Source organism: Pongo pygmaeus, chromosome 10 (assembly GCF_028885625.2).
Source record: "Pongo pygmaeus isolate AG05252 chromosome 10, NHGRI_mPonPyg2-v2.0_pri, whole genome shotgun sequence".
Lineage (NCBI taxonomy): Eukaryota > Metazoa > Chordata > Mammalia > Primates > Hominidae > Pongo > Pongo pygmaeus.
Window position 1 is genome coordinate 108,772,400 of NC_072383.2, and position 25,818 is coordinate 108,798,217.

The 25,818-nt window shown below is 40.0% G+C and overlaps 1 protein-coding gene across 13 annotated transcripts in view; it reads left to right on the forward strand.

The window, feature by feature from the left end:
* The window catches only part of IFT81 (intraflagellar transport 81), a 93,599-nt gene that overhangs the window by 13,651 nt on the left and 54,130 nt on the right, over window positions 1-25,818 (forward strand). For 8 of the 13 annotated variants that reach the window (XM_063646728.1, XM_054443878.2, XM_063646732.1 and 5 more), the window contains exons 9-11: window positions 5,309-5,472; window positions 8,867-8,962; window positions 24,384-24,530. In XM_063646728.1, coding sequence (XP_063502798.1) covers window positions 5,309-5,472; window positions 8,867-8,962; window positions 24,384-24,530 — 407 coding nt within the window. Of the gene's footprint in view, window positions 1-517; window positions 641-5,308; window positions 5,473-8,866; window positions 8,963-24,383; window positions 24,531-25,818 lie in introns of all 13 variants that reach the window. The other 5 variants (XM_054443877.2, XM_054443876.2, XM_063646734.1 and 2 more) reach the window with 3 other exon arrangements.

Here is a 25,818-nt window from a genome sequence, read left to right on the forward strand (position 1 = left end):
TGTTCTTACATTAGCTTAACACAGAGGATAAACTGTCCTAACAGCCCAGATTACACCACCAGATCCATCCTAGGCATTTTACAAAGCATTTTTGCTTGTCAGAAGAAAGACCATGCAAACTGAAAGAGCAGCGGAAAGCTCTCACTTGTACTGGAGAACTATCCCAAGGTAAATAGCTGATAGAGGGTTAATTCATCTTTCTGTAGTAATCTATGAAATTCTACAAGAGCAGGGAGCAGGAGGTTAAGGAGTTCCTACTTCGTTGACATCTTTCTGGGAAGTGGAAAGTGATCTGTTCACAGCCTAGGAAAAGGGTAGATTAAACATATTTAATTGATCCAGGTATTTTAGTTTAATAAGCTCTAACTTTTCCGTAACAAAAAAGGCTTACAAAAGCTAATGTTTACTTAAATAACAAAAAGTACTTTTAGTATGACAGTGTAATTTGTCTTTTTGCAGAGTAACAGCTATATTATAAAACATGCACTGAGGTTAATCTTTTTTTTTTTTTTTTGAGATGGAGTTCCACTCTTGTTGCCCAGGCTGGAGTGCAGTGGCGCAATCTCAGCTCACTGCAGCCTCCGCCTCCCGGGTTCAAGCGATTCTCCTGCCTCAGCCTCTGGAGTAGCTGGGATTACAGGTATGCGCCACCACACCCGGCTAATTTTTGTGTTTTTAGTAGAGACGGGGTTTCTCCATGTTGGTCAGGCTGGTCTTGAACTCCCGACCTCAGGTGATCCGCCCGCCTCAGCCTCCCAAAGTGTTAGGATTATAGGCATAAGCCACTGGGCCCGACTGAGGCTAATCATCGTTATACTCCACACGTTTGTGAGATTTATTACATAAAAGAAGACACTCATTTGATTATAGTAGGATCAGTGAGATGTTTTCAAAGGGTTTTTAATATAAAAGTTTGCTGACATCTTAGTGACCTTGTATTTAATTTACCCAGGATTTTGAAAGATAATGCTTTTAAAACTTTTCATAGAAACATATGACTAGGTTTCAAGGTCTAAGTTAAATTTTTTAAGAGAGTAATTTAAAATTTGATGGAAACTTGTTTTTTATGTTTTAAACAGCTTTATTGAGGTAAAATCGACATATAATAAACCACACAAACCCTGGGGCAGTGGTTCACGCCTGTAATCCCAACATTTTAGGAGGCAAAGGCGAGCAGATCACTTGATCCCAGGAGTTCAAGACCAGCCTGGGCAACATGGCAAAACCCTGTCTCTACAAAGAAATACAAAAATTAGCCAGGTGTGGTGGTGCATGCTTGTAGTCCCAGCTACTTTGGGAGGCTGAGGTGGGAGGATCACTTGAGCTCGGGAGGTGGAAGTTGCAGTGAACTGAGATTGTGCCACTGCACTCCAGCCTGGACAACAGAGGGAGACTCTGTCTCAAAAAAAAAAAAGAAAAAAGAAAAGAAAAAGCTGCATATATTTGGTGCGGTTCAGCGACTCACACCTATAATCATACTCCTTTGGGAGGCCAAGGTAAGAGGATCACTTGAGCCCAGGAGTTTGAGACCAGCCTGGGCAACATAGCAAGACCCTATCTCTACAAAAAATAAAAAATTATTTGGGAGGCCAAGGCGGGTGGATCACAAGGTCAGGAGAGCAAGACCATCCTGGCTAACATGGTGAAACCCTGTCTCTACTAAAAAAATATAAAAAATCAGCCGGGCATGGTGGCGGGTGCCTGTAGTCCCAGCTACTCGGGAGGCTGAGGCAGGAGAATGGTGTGAACCCGGGAGGCAGAGCTTGCAGTGAGCTGAGATCGCGCCACTGCACTCCAGCCTAGGCGACAGAGCGAGACTCCATCTCAAAATACATACATACATACATACATACATACATAAAATAAAAAATAAAAAATTAGCTGGGCATGGTGGTACATGCCTATATTCCTAGCTATCCAGGAGCCTGAAGCAGGAAGATCACTTGAGCCCAAGAATTTGAGGTTAAAGTGAGCTATGATGGTGCCACTGCACTCCAGCCTAGGTGACAGAGTAAGACTTTGTCTCAATAAATAAATAAATAGCACATATTTAAAATGTGTTTAAAAAAATTTTTTTTAAATTTTACTTTAAGTTTTGGGTTACATGTGCTGAATGTGCAGGTTTGCTACATAAGTATACATGTGCCATGGTGGTTTGCTGCACCTATCAACCTGTCATCTAGGTTTTAAGCTCCGCATGCATTAAGTATTTGTCCAAATGCTCTTCTTCCCCTTTCCTCCCATGCCCTAAAGTGTATTCTTGATTACTTTTGACATACACTTGCACTGGTGAAACCATCAGCTTTTAATCAAGATCACAGACCTATCCATCACCCCCAAACATTTCCAGTGACTCTTTTTAATGTCTCACTCTTGCCCCATTCTGCCTTTCTGTCCCTCCCCAGGCAACTATGGATTTGCTTTCTGTCACTATAAATCAGTTTATATTTTCTAGAATTAGAAACTTTTTTTTAAATAGAGAAAATATTATTGGAGAATTTTAAATCTTTAAAAACATTTTAGTCTTTGATTCCATGCATCTCTAATTACATGGGGTACGTTTAAGAACCTGAGGATAGAAAAGCTGGTCATCTAACAGACAAAGAAGCCAGGATGTAGATTTAATCGAAAATCACATAGGAATGACTGACTAATTACAGTGTGATTTATTTATTTTTATTATTTATTTACTTATTTATTTATTTTTTTTTTTGAGATGGAGTTTTGCTCCTGTTGCCCAGGCTGGAGTGCAATGGCGTGATCTTGGCTCACTACAACCTCCGCCTCCCAGGTTCAAGCCATTCTGCTGCCTCAGCCTCCCAAGTAGCTGGGATTACAGGCATATGCCACCATGCCCAGCTAATTTTGTATTTTTTTTTAGTAGAGACGGGGTTTCTCCATGTTGGTCAAGCTGGTCTCAAACTCCCGACCTCAAGTGATCTGCCCACCTCAGCCTCCCAAAGTGCTGGGATTACAGGCGTGAGCTACCACGCCTGGCCTATTTTTTATTTTCTGAGATGGAGTTTTGCTCTTGTTGCCCAGGCTAGAGTGCAATGGCATGATCTCGGCTCACCGCAACCTCTACCTCCCGGGTTCAAGCGATTCTCCTGCCTCAAGCATCTCTACAGCCTCCGGAGTAGCTGGGATTACAGGCATGAGTCACCATGCCCAGCTAATTTTTTGTATATTTAGTAGAGATGGGGTTTCTCCATGTTGGTCAGACTGGTCTCAAACTCCCAACCTCAGGTGATTCACCTGCCTTGGCCTCTCAAAGTGCTGGGATTACAGATGTGAGGCACCACGCCCAGCCTACAGTGTGATTTATTAAACACTTTCTCTTCTCTTCCTTTCTCTAATCCTGAAAAAAGAAGGAATAGTGAAGTAATGAATGGAAAACTTAGAATTTGCAGTTAATAAAATTTTACATGTTAATATATGGTTAGCACAATGGAACTAAAAATAGTTTTAAGGCTTTGGGCCAGATGTATTATGCAATTTATGTACACAGATTACTTAAACCAGAAACCCCGTGTGTTAAAAATTCGAGCCAGGCCAGACGCAGTGGCTCACGCATGTAATCCCAGCACTTTGGGAGGCCCAGGCAGGCGGATCACTTGAGGTCAGGTGTTGCAGACCAGCCTGGCCTTAACATGATGAAACCCTGTCTCTACTAAAAATACAAAAAATTAGCCGAGCTGGTAGTGTGTGACTAATTCCAGCTACTCAGGAGGCTGAGGCAGCAGAATTGCTTGAACCCAGGAGGCAGACAGAGGATGCAGTGAACCCACAATGCACACTGCACTCCAGCCTGAGCGACAGAGCAAGATTTCATCTAAAACAAAAAACAAAAAACATTCAAGTCAGAATTTATAAATGTGTGAATGGAAAGATCTGAAATAGACTTTGTAGATCTCTCTAGGCTGGGAATTTAAAACAAGACCGTTATTCACTGAAAATCTGTATGTATAGTTGCCCATCTGCAAAAATAAGAAAACTAAAATCTTGAAAATATAAATTGCCACTTAACTGTAAACTAATAATACTTTACAAAATAAAAAATACCAAAACATGGAAAACTTAAAACATTTATGTGTAGGTAGATACTTTGTTTCTTTTTTCTTTTCTTTTTTTGAGACAGAGTCTCCCTCTGTCCCCCAGGCTGAAGTGCAGTGAGGGTGACACGATCTTGGCTCACTGCATCCTCTTCCTCCCAGGTTCAAGCGATCCTTGTTCCTCAGCCTCCCAAGTAGCTGGGACTACAGGCATGTGCCACCATGCCCGGCTAATTTTTGTATTGTTAGTAGAGACAGGGTTTTGCCATGTTGCCCAGGTTGCTCTCGAACTCTTGACCTAGGTGGTCCACCCACCTCGGCCTCCCAAAGTGCTGGAATTACAGGCGTGAGCCACTGCACCTGGCCTGTTACTCTTTTTTTGGATTTTAACGTGTGGTGCTTTTAGTAATGTCTTCATTGGCTTGAAGCTGACAAATGATAATGAATTACCTTTTATGAACTGTTACAATAGAAATATAAATTGTTCTGGGTACAGTGGCTCACACCTGTAATCCCAGCACTTTGAGAGGCTGAGGCGGGTGACTGCTCAAGCCCAGGAGTTAGAGACCAACCTGGGCAACATGGCAAAACCTCGTCTCTACAAAAAAATACAAAAATTACCTAGGCGTGGTGACGTACACCTGTGGTGCCAGCTACTTCCAGTTACTCAGGAGGCTAAGGTGGGAGGATCACTTGAGCTGTGGAGGTTTAGGTTGCAGTGAGCTGAGATAGTGCCACTGCACTCTAGCCTGAGTGACACAGCAAGACCCTGTCTCAAAAAAAAAAAAATATATATATATATATATATATCATCAAAAGTATTCCAAAAGAAAAAAAATACATGATCATCTGTATAAAAGAGCACCTGGGTTAGATTTTATTTGTGTTATCATTTGGTTCATGGGTCTCTTAAATGCTTAGAAGGTAAAATATGACCCAACAATATATCTGGCTCTGCACATGTTATTTTTGCATATTGTGGGATATAAAAGAATTAGGTTATAATTTGAAAAGGTCATAATAACACTTTTTCTATAATTATTTAAATATTCTTCCATGTAAATTATGTTTCTTCATTTTCATTGTAATTAACAATAAAATATTTCAATGGCCAATCTTTTATTGTACTATGCTAGATATTATACAGATTGTTTTCAACAGATATGCCCTATCCAGGTCTTATATTTAAAATAGTATACAGAATATCACTGTACCTACTCTTTTGGGCTGAATATTTATTTATTTTATTTTTAAAGGTTTAATGAAGAGGCTAGAGGAGGAGATAAAATTTAATTTATATATGGTAACTGAAAAATTTCCTAAAGAATTAGAAAATAAGAAAAAGGAATTACATTTTTTACAAAAAGTAGTTTCAGAGCCAGCTATGGGCCATTCTGATCTTCTTGAACTTGAATCTAAAGTAAGTGAGAATCATCTTTTTATAGCTCTCAATTTTATCTGATCCCCAGTCCTATAAAATTATGTGAACTGCTTTCTGTAGTATCCTCTATTGACTCTTAAATTAACCTGTGCTAAGAGTTGACAACTCTTATGAGGAATTGTCTTTTATGAGGAATTATAGAATGTTATGCTATTACTTAATACACATGATGTTATGAAAACATAATCAATTGATTAGCAAATGAAGTAACTTAAATATGTAAATTAATGCATATGAATTGACCAGTGGGTTTATGTCTTCATAATATAAGGATTTAGATGGGAAATTTAAAAATATTTTAATTGTCATTATTTTTTATTTCCAAGCAAAATATTATAGCAATTTTATATTTAAAGCTAATATTTTTATTAACCTTGTATACCTGCCTTGGAATTACTAAATGTTGTAATGCTTATTGAAAGCTGGTATCAGGTTATACCTTTTTTTTTTTTTTTTTTTTTGAGACAGTACTTGCACTGTTCCCCAGGCTAGAGTACAGTGGCACAATCTTCTCAGCTCACTGCAACCTCCGCCTCCTGGGTTCAAGTGATTCTCCAGCCTCAGCCTCCCAACTAGCTGGGACTACAGGCACGAACCACCATGCCCGGCTAATTTTTTGGGTTTTTTGTTTTGTTTTGTTTTTTGTTTTTTTTGAGACAGAGTCTTGTTCTGTTGTCCAGGCTGGAGTGCAGTGGTGTGATCTCGGCTCACTGCAACCTCCGCTTCCCAAGTTCAAGCGATTCTCCTGCCTCAGCCTCCTGAGTAGCTGGGATTACAGGCACGCGCCACCACACCTGGCTAATTTTTGTATTTGTAGTAGAGACAGGGTTTCACCATGTTGGTCACGCTGGTCTCGAACTCCTGACCTTGTGATCCACCCATCTCAGCCTCCCAGAGTGCTGGGATTACAGGCGTGAGCCACCGCACCAGGCCTTGTTTTGTTTTTTGAGACGGAGTCTTGCTCTGTTGCCTAGACTGGAGTGCAGTGGTGAGATCTCGGCTCCCTGCAGCCTCCACCTCCCGGTTTCAAGCCATTCTCCTGCCTCAGCCTCCCAAGTAGCTGGGACTGCAGATATGTGCCACCATGCCTGGCCAATTTTTTAATTTTTAGTAGAGACGGGGTTTTGCCATTTGTCCAGGGTGGTCTCAAACTTCTGACCTCAGGTGATCTGCCTGCCTCAGCCTCCCAAAGTGCTGGGATTACAGGTGTGAGCCACTGTGCTTGGCCTGATTATACCGTTTTTGTTCCCTAGAATTAAAACGCTAGGTCAGGTGTAGTGCCTTTTTTTTTTTTTTTTTTTTTTTGACGGAACTTGCTCTGTTGCCCAGGCTGGAGTGCAGTGGCACAATCTCAGCTCACTGCAATCTCCACCTTCTGGGTTCAAGCGATTCTTCTGCCTCAGCCTCTCGACTAGCTGGGATTACAGGCACATGCCACTATGCCTGTCTAATTTTTTTTTTTTTTTTTTGACATGGAGTCTCACACTGTTGCCTAGGCTGGAGTTCAGTGACATGATCACAGCTCACTGCAGCCTCCATCTCCCAGGCTCAAGTGATCCTCCCACCTCAGCTTCCCAAGTAGCTGGGACTACAAGGTGCATGCCACCAGTTCTGGCCAATTTTTGAATTTTTTGTACAGACAGGGTCTGGCCATGTTGCCCAGCATGGTCTTGACCTCCCAGATTCAAGAGATCTGCCTGCCTCCGTCCTCCTCAGTCTCCCAAAGTGCAGGAATTACAGGTGTGAGCCATTGCACTCAGCCTAATTGAAATGTTTTGACTTGCTAATTCTTTAATGTGCTTACTATGTGGTTAATAGCCACTACAATTAAATACATAATTCTGACTGGGTTTTTTGTTTTTTTGTTTTTTTGGTTTTTTTTTTGAGATGGAGCGTAGCTCTGTTGCCCAGGCTGGAGTACAGTGGCGCGATCCCGGCTCACTGCAACCTCCGCCTCCTGGATTCAAGTGAATTCTGCCTCAGCCTCCCCAGTAGCTGGAATTACAGGCACCCGCCACCACGCCCAGCTAATTTTTGTATTTTTAGTAGAGATGGGGTTTCACTGTGTTGGCCAGGCTAGTCTCTAACTTCTGACCTTGTGATCCACCCACCTCAGCCTCCCAAAGTGCTGGGATTACAGGTTTGAGCCACCGCGCCCAGGCCTGACTGTTTTATTCTTTTAATTTACTTAGAAAAATTAAATGCCCGAGTCAGATCTGGCTAAAATTTTGTTTTGTTTTGTTTTGTTTTTGAGATGGAGTCTCACTCTGTCACCCAGGCTGGAGTCCAGTGGTGCGATCTCGGCTCACTGCAACCTCCACCTCCTGGGTTCAAGTGATTCTCCTGTCTCAGCCCCTGGAGTAGCCAGGACTACAGGTGCATGCCACCAAGCCCAGTTAATTTTTTGTATTTTTAGTAGAGATGGGGTTTCACCATGTTGGCCAGGCTGGTCTCGACCTCCTGACCTCAGATGATCCACCCGCCTCAGCCTCCCAAAGTGCTTCAATTACAGGCGTGAGCCACTGTGCCTGGCCTAATCTGGCTAAAATTTAATGTCACAGAATTAGGGTTAGGGTTAGAGAGAACTCTAATCTTTCAAAGGATGGATACACTGAAAACCATGGTTTTGATTTGTTGAGGAACTATATGCTTCTGTCAGATTTATTCAGTTTTATTACATTTTGGAAAGATTTAGATTAATGATTAGGATAAATGATAGCTATCGAAGGATCACAGATTATTAGCACAGGAAGGGTGTTATCCCTGTCAACTGTCAGCTGGGTTTATGAATCCTTGTAATAAATCCCTGGTGCATATTTGTTCACATTTGCTTTATCACTTGCAGTGACTTGAAGTCACAACCTAGGTGAGGGGATAACTTCAGATTTTTAGAAAGCATCTTTGTGGTAATGTATAAATATTTCATGTAAAATACTTTAGGATAATTTAGACATAGATGATTAAATCTATATAAGTAATCAAACTGTGTAACTATATATCATGAAATGTAAATTGTTTCTAAAGGTAATCATAACAGGCTCCCCATAACATTAATGGAACTGTTTTGCCAATCAGAGACTTAATGTTAAGAACTGTAAATTCTGGATGGATACCATGGCTCACGTCTGTAATCCCAGCACTTTGGGAGGCCAAGGTGGGAGGATCACTTGAGCCCAGGAATTCAAAATCAGTCTGGGCAACGTAGCAAGACCCCATCTCTTAAAAAAAAATTAGTCTAGGTGAAACTGAGACCTTGTCTCTAAAAAAAAAGAATCATAAATTCAAAGCTGGTTTGGCCAGATGTCACTTAGTTTGTGTACTTATAGGGAAAGTTTTAACTTTTTTTTTTTTTTTTGCTTTCATGCTATTTTAGATAAATGAAATAAACACAGAAATTAACCAGTTGATTGAAAAGAAAATGATGAGAAATGAGCCCATTGAAGGCAAACTCTCACTGTATAGGCAACAGGTAAGAACATTCTTTTGGCTCACATATTTAGATCTGTAAGCATATTCATGAACCACTGGCTGTGTTATCTATAGTCTTAAAGTGAGAAGGAAGTAGAGAATAAATGTTGTTTTGTCACTGCTAATCTCCAGAGTATATCAAAGAATTAGTGGAAAAGCCACAAAAGATGCTTATTCAAGTTTGAAGTTACGATACCCCTAATAATGCTTAGTTTCCTTAGCATGTACAAACTGTGGTAATAGAGTTATTTGTGTTTGTATCTGTGACTGTGGAATTTATTTTTAAAATGAAAACTTACCTTAGGTGGTATAAATAAAAATATTTATAATTTTTAATGAGTTAATAACAGTATGCTTTTTCAAGTTTAAAGTTAGTTTGCAAGTGTAGAATAAATTAAATTTTAGTGCTAAAGCATTTATTATTTTACCCACAACTAAATTGTCACTTAGTTTTTGAGGGTACTTATTTTGTTTTATATTTCTATAAAATATTCAAATGAAGGCCATGGGTTCTCTGAAAAGAACTCAGGCAGGAGTTTAGTGTGAAGAGCATTCTACAACCTCAGAAAATACTAAGCTACATAACAAAGCATTATTTAAGGACATTAGAATTTTTTAAAACCTTTATAATGGAAAATTTCAATCAATTACAAAGGTAGAGGCAAATTGTTCAATAAACCCTCATGTGTCCCTGAGCTACAGGACTCATGGCCATTCTTGTTTCCTCTATACTACCAACCCCAACTGTATTATTTTGAAGCATATCTTAGACTTCATCATATCATTTCATCTATAAATGTTTCAGAATATATATCTAAAAGATAAAGGCTTTTTAACTTAACCACAACATACCACATCTGAAAATTTTAATAATTCCTTAATATCAGAAAATATTCAGTCAGCCAGAAAATTAATGACATTTCCTTGTCTCTCTTTTTTTCAATTAAGATCCATATAGGATTCATATATTGCATTTGGCTGATAAGTTATTATTTTTTTTTTTTTTTGCTGTCACCTATCTGTCCCAGAAAGTTTGTCTCTTTTAATCCATATGTTCTCTTCTCATCGATTTATCTATTTAGTGCTTTTTGGCAATATATGTGTTGACAAAACTGGTTCATTTTTCCCATGATATCTCCAACAGTTTGTATTTTACTGATTGCAACCCTATGGTGTTGTTTTACCATGTTCATTTGTTTCCTGTATTTCCTATAAATTAGAACTAGGAGCTTGAACAGATTCTGGTTTGATATTTTTTTGGCAAGAAAACTTTCTAGGTGGTATTACATACTTTTATTTGGAAGTGATAATGCTTGGTTGTCTCTTATTGTGACATGAGCAGTCACTTACTATTATTACTCATTGTTTATCCATTAATTTTATTATAAATTATAAAATGTTCATATTTTGATTCCTTCTTCCTTTATTAGCTGGACTACTTTTTTTTCTTTTTGAGATGGAGTCTCACTGTCACCCAGGCTGGAGTGCAGTGGTGCGATCTCGGCTCACTGCAACCTCTGCCTCCCAGGTTCAAGCAATTCCCTGCCTCATCCTCCCGAGTAGCTGGGATTACAGGTGCCCGCCACCATGCCTGGCTAATTTTTGTATATTTAGTAGAGATAGGGTTTCACCATCTTGGCCAGGCTGGTCTTGAACTCCTGACCTCATGATCCACCCGCCTTGGCCTCCCAAAGTGCTGGGATTACAGGTGTGAGCCACTGTGCCCGGCCCTGGACTACTTTTATAAAGAGAAAACCTCTCATCAGCTATTTGGTTATCCTGAGTTATAGTTCATATAGGATAGGCAGGGTACATGCTTGGTTTTTATCATTATTTACCAGTTTTCATAATGAATTTGTTTCCTCTAACTCATTTGCATCCTCCAACAGTGAAGTGATCAATTAGGGCTATTTTTTGTTGTTTTTTGTTTATTCAATCTCATTATGAATCCTAGATATTATCATATAAGTTTTAAACAGTATCCTTAATGATGCTCAAATTGTCCCAGTTTTGGCTAATGGGAGGCTTTTCAAGTTAACTTTTGACTTCTTTCCAGATTCTAGTGGTCTTCGATAATTTCCTTGCTTTCGGCATTATTTAAGTCATTTCTAGGCTCATCGTTTACATTTCCTACTCTAGACCTGGAATTAGACTTTCTTCTATGAACCTGATTTGTTTTAGCAGGAAATGGTATTTAGACACTGAAACAGGGAAAGTTCCCTTGTCCCCATCACAGGGCATGCGACAGGGGGAGTGGCTCGCTTCTTCAGTGCCCCACTGCTCAAACCTCTAGAGGAGCGTATAGACAGGCAGGTTGTGGGGCTCTGTCCCCACAGCAGTGTCTAGGGGTGAATGTTTACAGCTGAAGCCCCAGTGGGCATATGTTACAGTGTGCTCTTTTAGTTTAGCCATCCATAGGCAGCTTGTGTTAGTCAGCTCAATTAGACCCCTACCTTATCACAAGGACAGAGGGCTTTCTTTATCCTGGGGTTCTTGTCTTGGTGTACCGGAAGAATCGGATCACGTGTGCTCTTGGAGAATGGGTGTAGGGTTTTATCGAGTGGAAGTAGCTTTCAGCAGATAGGGGAGCCCGAAGGGAGATGGTTTTCCCTTGGAGTCAGGCCGCCGAGTGGCCTGACTCTTCTTCGACCACCCTGACTCTTCTCCCGCTGCCCCATCCTAACTCTGCGTCGTTCTGCCAGTCAATGGCCTAGGTCAGTCAGTGGCCTGCTGGTGCCTGTAGGTATCTCTAGGTGTCAAGCCACTTGTGTCTTCTTCAGCCGATCTGCTCCTCTTGATGTCCAGCCATTTGTGTGTCTGCCTGCTAGGGTCTCGGGGGTTTTTATAGGCACAGGATGGGGGCATGGCAGAACAGGGTGGTCTCGGGAAATGCAACATTTGGGCATGAAGGCAGCAGTGCCTGTCCTCACCTAGGTCCATGGGGACAGACCTGGGGGTAGAGCCCTCACCAGAGACCATGCCCTCCTCTACCCAGCACTTCCCTGCCCCACTTCTGTATCAAAACCACAGTCTGGGTGTTAGGAGTTCTTGTTGATTTTTTGTTTGTTTGTTTTCTTTTCTTTTCTTTTTGAGACAGGGTCTTGCTTTGTCACTCAGCCTGGAGTGCAATGGCACGATCTTGGCTCACTACAACCTCCGCCTCCTGGGTTCAAGCGATTCTCCTGCCTCAGCTTCCCAAGTAGCTGGGATTACAGGCACATGCCACCACGTGCGGCTCATTTTGTATTTTTAGTAGAGACAGGGTTTCACCATGTTGGTCAGGCTGGTCTTGAACTCCTGACCTCAAGTGATACACCTGCCTTGGCCTCCCAAAGTGCTAGAATTACAGGTGTGAGCCACCGCACCCGTCCATGTTTTTAGGTAGCCATTGTTTTTAGGTCTTTTCAGTGGACCAGGCTAGGAGGTATTTCTTTCTCTTTCTTTTTCATAAAGTACACCATCAGTGCATACTAATCCTTCCAGTTCAGATTCAGGACTACTTGGTTTTGCTTAGTCTCGTCAATCTCACATCTTTTTCCTTATCCCACGTTGAAAATCTTGGTTCTTAGTAACATCAACATAATTTAATTCATAATTTGCTTTTGTCCAGTGGAACTAACATAAATTTATCATTTGTATAATATTAATCCACATTTTACACAGAACAGTCTCAGAATAAAAGTACCAGTAATACCATCAAGAATATGATTACTACTGAAAATTGGTTTTTAGTTCATTTTGTCTTTGGGGTATATATTCAAATAAGTTTCTAGCATCTATCCCTGTGCTTCCACCCTGTTCTTTCCTTCCCACATAGGTATTTTTTAAATTTCACACTTTATTATTCCATTAGAAATATTATATAGACGTATATACTCATATCTCACTTCCTAGGGAAAGAAGAACATATTAAACACACTCTTCTTCTCCTTGCATTTTTTCTTCTTAACAATATATGCTGGTGATCATTCCATAGTAGAAAAAATTTTGTTCCTTTTTAAAAATACCTTGACTGAGATATAATTCACATACCATATAATTCACCCATTTAAAGTGTACACTTCAATGGTATTTTAGTGTATTTATAGAGTTTGTGCAACCATCACCACAATCAATTTTAGAATGATTTTATCACCCCTAAAAGAAACCCCAAACCCATTAGCACCCACTTTCTGTTTCTCCCCTAAACCCCCAATTTCAACTGATTTGAGACAAAATCAGTCTCTATAGATTTGCCTGTCATGCACATTTCATATAAATGGAATATTTTAATATGTTATTCCTTGTCATTGGCTTCTTTCACTTAGCATAACATTTTTAAAGTCCATCCATGTTGTAGTATATGTATCAGTACATCATTCCTTTTTAGTTGCTGACTAATACTCCATTGTATAGCTACATCATGTTTTGTTTATCCATTCATTGGTTGATGGACATTTAGGTTGTTTTCACTTTTTGGCTATTATGAGTAATGCTACTGTGAACATTCTTACACAAGTTTTTGTGTGGATATATGGGATTTTAAAATTATTTTCTAAATTGACAAATACAAATTGTTTATATTTATGGTATACAACATGATGTTTTGAAATATGTATACATCATGGAATGGCTAAATCAAACTAATAAACATATTCATTACCTCACATACTTATTGTTTTGTGGTGAGAACACTTAACATCTATCCTCTTAACAATTTTCAAGTGTTAAGATACATTAACTATAATTATGTTATTAGACAAAGATCTCTTGAATTTATTCCCCCAACTGAAATTTTATATCCTTTGACCAGTATCTTTCCAATCTGTATACCTCCCTAATCCCCTGATAACCACCATTCTACTCTTCTGCTTCCATGAGCTCAACTTTTTAAGATTCCACATATGAGTGAGATCATGCACTATTTGTCTTTCTGTGCCTGGCTTATTTCATTTAACATAGTGTCCTTCAGGCTTATCCATGTTGTTGTAAATGACAGGATTTCCTTCTTTTTTAAGGCTGTATAGTATTCCATTATACATATACCACATTTTCTTTATCTATTCATTCACTGATAGATACATGGGTTGATTCCATATGTTGACCATTGAAATTAATGCTGCAATGACCATGTAAATGCAGATAGCTCTTCAATATACTGATTTTTATTTCCCTTGGATATATACACACTAGTGGGATTGCTGGATTATATGCTAGCTCTATTTTTAATTTTTGAGGAACCTCCATACTGTTTTCTATAATGGCTATACTAATTTACATTCCCATCCACAGTGTACCAGAGTTCCCTTTTCTTCACATCGTCACCACCACTTGTTATCTTGTGTCGTTTTGATAATAGCCATTCTAACAGTTGTGAGGTGATAGCTCATTTTTAAATTTACATTTCCTTGATGATTAGGGATGCTGAGCATTTTTTCACATACCCATTGGCCATTTGTATGTCTTTAATAAATGTCTCTTTAGGTTCTTTGCCCATTGTTTAATCAGGTTATCTGTTTTTTTGATATTGAGTTGAGTTCCTTATGTATTTTGGATATTAACCCCATTTTTGAATTGGGTTGTTTGGTTTTTTGTTGTTGGGTTTTAGGAGTTCTCTGTATATTCTGGATTTTTTTTTTTTTCTTAGAGATAGGATCTCACTCTGTTGCCCAGGCTGGAGTGTGTCATCATAGCTCACTGCAGCCTTGAACTCCTGGGCCCAAGTGATTCTCCCTCCTCAGCCTCCCAAGTAGCTGAGACTACAGGTACCTGCCACTGCACCTGGCTAATTTTTTGTAGAGATGGGATCTTCCTACAGTGCCCAGTCTGGTCTGCAATCCCTTCAAGAGGTCCTCCCGCCTGGACTTCCCAAAGTACTGGGATTACAAGCATCAGCCACCATGCCTGGCTTATTCGGGATGTTAATCCCTTATCAGATATATGATTTGCAAATATTTTCTCCTATTCTGTGTGTTGCCTTTTTACTCTGTTGACAGTGTCTTTTGATGCACAAAAGTTTTAAATTCTCATGAAGTCCAATTTGTCTAATTTTTTCTTTTGTTGCCTGTGCTTTTGGTGTCATATCCAATAAATCATCGCTAAATCCAGTGTTGTGAAACATTTGCCCTATGTTTCCTTCTAACAGTCTTATGCTGTTCCCTAATACTGGCCTCAGAGAATGAGTTAGGAAGTTATGCTACTCTTCAACTTATTGTAAAAGTTTGAGAAAGATTTGGTGTTTTTTCTACTGTTTTATTTTTGAGATGAAGTTTCGCTCTTGTTGCCCAGGCTGGAGTGCAATGGCATGATCTCGGCTCACCGCAACCTCCGCCTCCCGGGTTTAAGTGATTCTCCTGCCTCAGCCTCCCGAGTAGCTGGGATTACAGGGATGCACCACCATGCCAGCTAATTTTTTATTTTTAGTAGACAGGGTTTCTCCATGTCTCTACTAAAGGTCAGGGTGGTCTTGAACTCCCGACCTCAGATGATCCATCTGCCTCGGCCTCCCAAAGTGCTGAGATTACAGGCATGAGCCACCGCGCCCAGCCTGGTATTCATTAATTTAAGTGTTGGGTGGAATTCACCAGTGAGGCCATCAGGACCAGGGCTTTTCTTTGTTGGGATATTTTCTTTTTTTTTAGATGAAGTCTCACTCTGTCACCTAGGCTGGAGTGCAGTGGCATGATCTCAGCTCACTGCAACCTCCACCTCCTGGGATCAAGCAATTCTCTGCCTCAGCCTTCCAAGTAGCTGAGATTACAGGTGCCTGCCACCACCCTTAGCTAATTTTTCTGTATTTTTAGTAGAGACGGGGTTTCACCATCTTGGCCAGTCTGGTCTTGAACTCCTGACCTCATGATACACCTGCCTTGGCCTCCCAAAGTGCTAGGATTACAGAGCTTGCAATGAGCCGAGATCACACCATTGCATTCCAGCCCAGGCAACAGTATGAGACACTATCTCAAAAAAAAAAAAAAAAAAAAAAAGTATTTTTGGCTGGGGGCGGTGACTCACGCCTGTAATCCCAGCACTTTGGGAGGCTGAGGCAGGCAGATCACATGAGGCTAGGAGTTCAAGACCAGCCTGGCCAACATGGTGAAACCCTGTCTCTGTTAAAAACTCGAAAATTAGCCGGGCATGATGGTGCATGTCTGTAATCCCAGCTACTCAGGAGGCTGAGATGGAAAAATCGAACCCAGGAGGTAGAGGTTGCAGTGAGCCAAGATCGTGCCTCTGCATTACAGCCTGGGTGACAGAGCAAGACGCTGTCTCACAAAAAAAAAAAGAAAAAGAAAGAAAAAAAATGTATTTTTAATTTCCACAAATTTGTGAATTTACCAGTTTTATTTCTGTTGATGATTTCTAACTTCATCCTGTTGTAGTCAAATAAGATACTCTGTATGATATCTATCTTTTAAAATCTATTGAAACTTTTTTTTTTGGACACAGTCTCACTCCATCACGCAGGCTGGAGTGCAGTGGCGAGATCTCAGCCTCTACATGTCTCAGTTTTCTCTATGTCTGCTAAATCTAGTTGATTTATTTTGTTGCTTAAGTCTTGTATTTTCTAACTTATATTCTGTTTGTTCTATCCATTATTGAGACTGAATGTTGAAGTCTCAAGCTATTATTATACAATTGTCTTTTTCTGTGTTCAATTCTGTCAGTTTTTGCTTCATATATTTTGATGGTCTGTCATTAGATGTGAAAATGTTTATAATTGCTTATAATCTTGCTGTATTGAACCTTTTATTAATAATGTCCTTCTTTGTCTCGTACTCTTTGAAAATTTAAAGTTATTTCATCTGTTATTAATATAGTCACCCTGTTGTCTTTTGTTTACTATTTGAATGGAGTATCTTCTTCCATCCTTTCACTTTCAGTTTAGTTATGTCTTTGGATCTAAAATGAGTCTCCTGTAGACAGCATTACTTGGATCATGTGGTTTCTTGGGGGTTTTTTTTTTTGAGATGGAGTTTCACTCCTGTTGCCCATGCTGGAGTACAATGGCGCGATCTCAGCTCACTGCAACCTCCACCTCCCTAGTTCAAGTGATTCTCCTGCCTCAGCCTCCCGAGTAGCTGGGATTACAGGCACTTGCCACCATGCCCAGCTAATTTTTTGTATTTTCAGTAGAGACGGGGTTTCACCACGTTGACCAGGCTGGTCTTGAACTCCTGACCTCAGGTGATCTGCCCACTTCGGCCTCCCAAAGTTCTGGGATTACAGGCGTGAGCCACCGCGCCTGGCCTGGATCACATGTTTTTTGTCCATTCTGCCAATCACTGTTTTTTGATTAGATAGTCAATCTATTTATATTTAAAGTAATTACTGATAAACAGCAACTTCTATCATTTTGCTGTTTGCTTTCTATATGCATTATAGCTTTTTTGTTCCTAATTTCCTGCTTTACTGTCTTTTGTGTTTAGTTGATTTTTTTATGGTGAAATGTTTAAATTCCTTTCTCATTTCCTTTGTGTATATTCTATAGCTATTTTCTTTGTGGTTACCATGGGGATTACATCCTAAAGTTATATCACTGTAATTTGAATTTATACAAGTTTAATTTCAATAACATATAAAAACTCTGCTCCCTTACAGCTCCATCCCCACCCCTTTCAGTTGTTCATGTCACAAAATGACATCTTTACACATTGTGTGCCCCAAAACATAAACTAACAATTCTTTTAAATGCATTAATCTCTTAAATTATATCTTTTACACATTGTATGCCTAAAACATAAACTAATAATTCTTTTAAATGTGTTAATCTCTTAAATTATATACAAAACAAAATGTGGAGATATAAACCAAATTTACAGTAATACTAGCCATTCAGCTATTAATAATAATTGTGTTGTTTTAAATGTATAGTCTCTTAAATTATGTAGAGAACAAAAAGTGTATTTACAGACCATTGTTACACTAATACTAGCTTTCATAATTGCTCATGTATTTGCCTTTATTGAGATCTTTCTTTCTTATACAGCTTTGAGTTACTACCTAGTATCATTTCATTTCACCTTGCAGGACTTATTTGAACATTTCTTCCAAGGCAAGTCTAGTTGTAACAAACTCCCTTAGCTTTTGCTTATCTGGGAATGTAGCTTTTGTTTATCTGGGAATGTCTTAATTTATTCCTTACTTTTTTTTTTTTTTTGGAGATGGAGTCTCACTTCATCACCCAGGATGGAATGCAGTGGCATGATCTCCACTCACTGCAATCTCCACCTCCTGGGTTCAAGCAGTTCTCCTGCCTCAGCCTCCCGAGTAGCTGGGACGACAGGTGTACACCACCACGCCCAGCTAATTTTTGTATTTTTAGTAGAGATGGGGTTTTGCCATGTTGGCCAGGCTGGTCTAGAACTCCTGACTTCAAGTGATCTGCCTGCCCCAGCCTCCCAAAGTACCGAGATTATAGGTGTGAGCCACCACACCCAGCCTCTCCCTTACTTTTGAAGGACAATTTTGCCAGATATATGATTCTTGGTTGACAGTTCTTTCTCTCAGCATCTTGATATATTATCCCACTACTTTCTGGCCTCCAAAGTTTCTGATTAGAAATTTGCTGATGATCTTATTGAGGATCTCTTATATGTGACTAGTCAGTCTGTTGATGCCTTCAGAATGTTCTCTTTGCCTTTGGCTTTTGACAGTTTGATTTTTTTTTTTTTTTTTTTTTTTCAGAGCAGGAGTAGAAGTTTATTTTAAAAGGCCTTAGAGGCCAGGCATGGTGGCTCATGCCTGTAATCCCAGCACTTTGGGAGGCCGAGGCAGGCAGATCATGTGGTCAGGAGCTTGAGACCAGCCTGGCCAATATGGTGAAACAGCATCTCTACCAAAAAATACAAAAATTAGCCGGGGGTGGTGGCGTGTGCCTGTAGTTCCAGCTACTCGGGAGGCTGAGGCAGGAGAATTGCTTGAACCTGGGAGGTGGAGGTTGCCGTGAGCCAAGATCATGCCATTGCACTTCAGCCTGGGCAACAGAATGAGACCCTGTCTCAAAAAAATAAATAACTAAATAAATAATAATCATCATAATAAAAGGCTTTAGAAAAGAAAGGAAGTGCACTTGGAAGAAACCCAAGCAGGCACATGAAGTTTAAAGAGAGAAGATCAAGTGCCAACAGTTTGATTTTAATATGTCTTAGTGTATGTCTCTTTCAGTTCATCTTTCTTGGAGTTTATTCTTCTTCTTAGATGTTTATATTTGTATTTAATCAAACTGATGAAGTTTTCATACATTATTTCTTCATATATTCTATCTGTCCCTTTCTCTTTGTCTTTTCCTTCTGGGACTCCCACAGTGCATATACTGGCCTGCTTAATGGTATCCCACATGTCCCTTAGGCTCTGTTCACTTTTCTTCAATATTTTTCTCTTTCTATTTCTCAGACTTGATAATTTCCATTGTCCTGTCTTCAAGTTCATGGATTCTTTTGTCTGCCTTCCCAAATCTGCCTTTGAATCCCTCTAGTGAATTTTTAATTTCAATATTGCACTTTTTAGCTCCAGGATTTCTTTTTGCTTTCTTTTTAGGTTTTCTCTGTATTGGCATTTCCATTTTGTTAATACATTGTTTTCTTGATGTTCTCCACATCTTCGTGAGTTCTTTGAGCATCTTTAAGACAGTAGTTTTAAAGTCTTTATCTAGTTGATCTGCCATCAGGTCTCTTTCAGAGAATCTCTATTCATTCATTTTTTTCTTTTGTTTTTATTTTTACTTTTATTTTATTTTATTTTTGAGACAGAGTATCACTCCATTGTCCAGGTGGAATGCAGTGGCACGATCTCAATTCACTGCAACCTCCACCTCCTGGGTTCATGCAATTCTCCTGCCTCAGCCTCCTGAGTAGCTGGGATTACAGGCTAATACAAAAATTAGCCATCACACCTGGCTAATTTTTGTATTTTTAGTAGAGACAGGTTTCACCATGTTGGCCAGACTGGTCTTGGAACTCCTGACCTCAAGTGATCCACCTGCTTTGGCCTCCCAAAGTGGTAGGATTACAGGCATGAGCCACTGTGCCTGGCCTGTTTTCAAATTTTTTAAACAATTTTATTCTAAAAAATAGAAACAGGGTCTCATTATGCTGCTCAAACTGGTTTCAAACTCTTGGCCTTAAGGGATCCTTCTGCCTTAGCTTCCCAAAGTGTTGGGATTATAGGTGTGAGCCACTGTGCCTGGCCTCATATTTTTCCTTTAGATGTGTCATATTTTATTGTTTCTTTGTATGCTTTGTGATTTTTTTTTTCTTTTTGAGATGGAGTCTCGCTCTTTCGCCCAGGCCGGACTGCAGTGGCACTATCTCGGCTCACTGCAAGCTCCCCCTCCCAGGTTCACGCCATTCTCCTGCCTCAGCCTCCCGAGCAGCTGGGACTACAGGTGCCCGCCACCACGCCCAGCTAATTTTTTGTATTTTAATTAGAGACAGGGTTTCACCTGTTAGCCAGGATGGTCTCGATCTCCTGACCTCGTGATCCGCCCACCTCGGCCTCCCAAAGTGCTGGCATTACAGGTGTGAGCCACCGCACCTGGCTGTGATTTTTTTGATTGAAAAGTGGACATTGGAATCTCATAATGTAGTAACTCTGGAAATTAGGTTCTCTCTTTTCCCAGGGGTTTACTGTTTTTTGTTATTGTTTTTGTTTTTTTGATTGGTGTAGACTGCACCAAAGAATAGGCTAAAGTGTAAAGTTAAGATAGGCTGGGCACAGTGGCTTATGCCTATAATCTCAGCACTTTGGGAGGCTAAGATGAGTGGTTGAGCTCAGGAGTTTGAGACTAACCTGGGCAACATGGCAAGACCCTGTCTCTACTAAAAATACAGAAATATACCTGGGCGTGATGGTGTGTACCTGTGGTCTCAGCTACTCAGGAGGCTGAGGTGGGCAGATTGCTTGAGCCTGGTAGGTGGAGGTTACAGTGAGCCAAGATTGGGCCACTGCACTCCAGCCTGAGTGACGGAGCCAGACCCTGTCTCAAAAAAATCTCAGGTCTTTTCTGAGCCAGTGCATTTCCCTGGACATGTGTGATCACTTTCTAAATTTTCCCATATATGCAGTTGCTTTTTAATGTCTTAATCTTAAATGTCTGGCTTCCAAAAGGGGAGAATGAGAAAAATTAAAGGGACAGAAAAAAGGATCCGGACCTATAATTCCTCTAGAAGTCACTTCAGTCAGAGGGGGAGGGACTTGCAATAATGGTGGGAGATGCAACAATGGCCTCCCTCTCTTTGTCTGCACCTCTGTGATCAGAAGCAGCACTCAGGGCACAGATCCCCAGTATTGGAGGACTAGGTCTTTTCTGTTCACCCTTGCTCCAGCAAGCTGTGTGCATGCTGCACCAGGAACATGTGTTTGGGGCTGGAGGTGGGGGATGGGACCTGCTATTGTGCTAAGGGCTGAAATTGATTGAAATTAGCCTCACTTTACTGTCCAAGCTTTCCACTGGATGTTGCAAGCACTCAGTATTCCATCAATTACACTGGTAGAATCTGTGTGATGTAATTATTTTGGAACACCAGAGAAACTGTTCACTAGGTGAGGAGACAGATTTCAGGTGCTTACTACTCCACCACCTTCTCAGAATCTCGCCTCCTCAAACGGTTTCGAAACTCTTTTTGTAAAATTTATGCCTACCTATTGTATTAGTCAGGGTTATCCTAATCAACCATATATCCTATTGGTTAGTCAGAAGTAATAGGATATAGGTATATATAAAAGGGAATTTATTATGGAGAATTGGCTCACACAATTACAAGGCAAAGTCTCATGATAGACCATCTGCAAGCTGGAGAAAGAGAAAATCCAGTAGCGGCTCAGTCCAAGGCCAAAAGCCTCAAAACCAAGGAAGACGACAGTGCAGCCTTCAGCCTGCAGCCGAAAGGCCTAAAGCCCCAGGAAGCTGTTGGTGTAAGTCCCAAAAGCTGAAAAACCTGGAGTCTGTTGTCCAAGGACAGGAGGAGAGGAAGCATCCAACATGGGAGGAAGAAAGAGAGCCAGTAGACTCAGCGAGCAAAGCTATCCTACCTTCCTCCCCCTGCCTTGTTCTAGCAGCACTGGAAGCTGATTGGATGGTGCCCACCACATTGAGAGTGGGTCTTTGTCTTCCAGTCCACTGACTCAAATGTCAGTCTCCTCTGGCAATACCCTCACAGACACACCCAGAAAAAATGCTTCACCAGCCACCTAGGCATCCCTCAATCCAGTCAAGTTGACACCTAATAGTAACCATCACACATATTTACTTTCATTTTTGCTTTTATAAATGAGGGCTTTTCTTTCCTTATGTCTTCCGACTGATTTTGTCTATGAAAGCTATTGATTTGGTTTCTGTAGGTTTTCTATTTTGATCTTTTGGAAGCATAATTATATAAACATGCAAATTCCAATTTTTCCTTTCAAATTTTTATGCTTCTAATTGCTTTCTCATGTCTATTAGCTAATACTTTCAATACAGTAATTAAACTATAGTAAAGGTAGTGGGCATTTTTTTCTTGTTTCTGAGTTTAGTGGGAAATACCCTCATATTTCCCTATTAAATAAGACCCTGGTTTGGGGATGAAGTTTATATTTATTTTATCATGTTATTTATTTTATTATTGAAGTATACTATCAATTCTTATAGAGTCTGGTATTCTATCATTCCTTCTTCACCACTTTTTTTTTTTTTTTTCCTTTTGAGATGGAGTCTCACTCTGTCACCCAGGCTGGAGGGCAGTGGTACAATCTCGGCTCACTGCAGCCTCCGCCTCCCAGGTTCAAGGAATTCTCCTGCCTCAGCCTCTCAAGTGTCTAGGACTACAGGTACACGCCACCATGACTGGCTTGGTGTATTTTTTTGTATTTTTAATAGAAACAGCGTTTCACTGTGTTGGCCAGGCTGGTCTTGAACTCCTGACCTCAGGTAATCCACCCACCTTAGCCTCCCAAAGTGCTGGGATTACAGGTGTGAGCCACCACGCCTGACCCACTTTTTTTTTTTTTCTTTGAGACAGGGTCTCTGTCACCCAGGCTGGAGTGTAGTGGCATGATCATAGCTCACTACAGCCTCAACCTCTTAAGTTCAAGTGATCCTCCTATCTCAGCCTGCCAAGTAGCTGGGACCACAGGTGTGCATCACAACACCCAGCTATTTTTTTTTTATTTTATTTTTTTTGTAGAGTCAGGATCTCACTATGTTGCCTAGGCTGGTCTTGAACTCCTGGGCTCAAGTGATTCTCCCACCTTGGCCTCCCAAAGTGCTGGGATTACAGATGTAAGCCACTGCACCCAGCCTCCTTCATTTTTTAAGCTAGAATAGTTCTATGGAGTAAAACATTCCTTCATGATCACCTGTCTTTTCATTTTCTTAAAAAAAGGACAATAGAATTTTTTTGAGGATTTGTGCTAGAGATTTCGCTCTCCTGTCAAATTTGCTTGAAAAATTATTTGTATCATTTCTCTTAAGACAGTTTGACTAATGTTTTTCTTAAACTAGTACAGCTATGGTTCATTTAAGGAAATCTCCCAAGAGTTACTAGCTAATATAAAATGCTGCTAAGAGTAGCCATTTGCATTTTGTAAACATTTGCCTAATTCTGGTGAGTCAGATGTTTGATTTTGAAACTGCATTTTATTTATTAGAATGGCCCAAATATGACAGATGTTTTAACATTTCATTTTAAAAGTATGGATATTGAATTTAGTAAGATGACCCGTGTTGTAGTTTTGAGAGAAAAGCATTTTTTTTTCTTCCAATAAAGGGAAACCCACCATGTAAAAATACGGTAGACTTGGTGTTACCTTCTATTGACTTGAACTAAGATGTATTTTCATTAGCATTTGAGTGTTATTTGAGAAGACTTTAATATTTTTCTTTTTTTTTTTTTTTTTCCGAGACAGAGTCTTTCTCTGTCACCCAGGCTGGAGTGCAGTGGCGTGATCTCGGCTCACTGCAACCTCCACCTCCCGGGTTCAAGCGATTCTCCTGCCTTAGCCTCCTGAGTAGCTGGGATTACAGGCACACACCACCACACCCAGCTAATTTTTGTATTTCTAGTAGAGATAGGGTTTCACCATGTTGGTCAGGCTGGTCTCGAACTCCTGACCTCATGATCCGCCTGCCTCGGCCTCCCAAAGTGCTGAGATTACAGGTTTGAGCCACCGCGCCTGGCCTAATATTTTTCTTATTAGCACATTTTTGTTTCTCTGCTGATATGTCTTACATTTTCAGAGCTTTGTCTTCCAAAGTGTTTGTAGGTTGGTATTTAATATACATTGTATGTTCATATTCAATATAATTGGTGATGATGACTAGTAGGGCAAGGAGTATTGGTTAGGAGAGGCCAAGTTGATATTGAAAATATAACTTGGTAAAATCTAAAAAATAGATAATTTCACAAGATAATAGAAAGTTGATTGTATATCTTATTATACATTCATATTTAATGCTCAATCAGGCATCTATCATTTCCCGTAAAAAAGAAGCCAAAGCTGAGGAACTTCAGGAGACCAAGGAGAAGTTAGCCAGCCTAGAGAGAGAAGCATCAGTAAAGAGAAATCAGACCCGTGAATTCGATGGTACTGAAGTTTTAAAGGGAGATGAGGTAAGCTGAGCCATCTCATGGGACAAGGGTATGAGTATTGTTTTTATGTGAAACTATTAGTGTGTTTGACTTTCTTAGTGTGAATGTTAATATTGGGAAGTTAATCTTATTTTATAAAACATATTTAAAACTGAATAGTCTTTTTGCAATAATACTGAGATTATTTTTTTCTTTTTCTTTTTTTTTCTTTTTGAGATGGAGTTTCACTCTTGTCACCCAGGCTGGGGTGCAATGGCAGGATCTCTGCTCACTGCAACCTTTGCCTACCAGGTTCAAGTGATTCTTCTGTCTCAGCCTCCCACATAGCTGGGATTACAGGTGCCTGCCACCATGCCCAGCTAATTTTTGTATTTTTAGTAGAGACAGGGTTTTACCATGTTGGCCAGGCTGGTCTTGAACTCCCAACCTTGGGTGATCTGCCTACCTTGGCCTCCCAAAGTGCTGGGATTACAGGCGTGAGCCACCACACCTGGCCATACTGAGAATTTCTTGATGTAAAATGGCAGATATGTTAATGATTTTACGAGATATTATATTCCAAATTTTCACTGTTTTTTTTGAGATGGAGTCTTGCTCCATCACCCAGGCTAGAGTGCAGTGGCGCGATCTTGGCTCCCTGCAACCTCTGCCTTTTGGGTTCAAGTGATTCTCCTACCTCAGCCTCCTGAGTAGCTGGGATTACAGGTGGACACCACCAGGCCTGGCTAATTTTTGTATTTTTAGTAGAGACGGGGTTTCACCATGTTGGTCAGGCTGGTCTCAAACTCCTGACCTCATGATCTGCCCACCTCGGCCTCCCAGAGTGCTGGGATTACAGGTGTGAGCCACCACACCCGGCCCCAAATTTTCACTTCTTAATTAAGTGAATTTATATTGGATTTAATTATTTATAAATATTAAATTATAAAAGTGAAAAACATTAGTAGCAAACAGATAATACAAAAATCTATATTTGTTGGTAAATGCATTTCCATAAAGGGCTAAGAAAATACCATTAAGTTATTTTGTCAGTAATGTATACTTGTCTGGTGGGACTGACATGATTAAAATGACCTCATCATAGAAGCTTACAACTTTAAAAAAATATAATTGTATCTCACATTGCTATATACTTTAAATTTTGAACAATGCTTTAACAGCTTTTGTTTCATTTACCCTTCTGTCAGATTCATAAGATTAGTGGGACAAATAATATTTTTTATAGATGGCTAAACTCAAGCACCAAAAATATAATTTTGCATCCTCTTTTCATAAAATTAGCCCAGGAATGAATGAATAAATGAAGTCA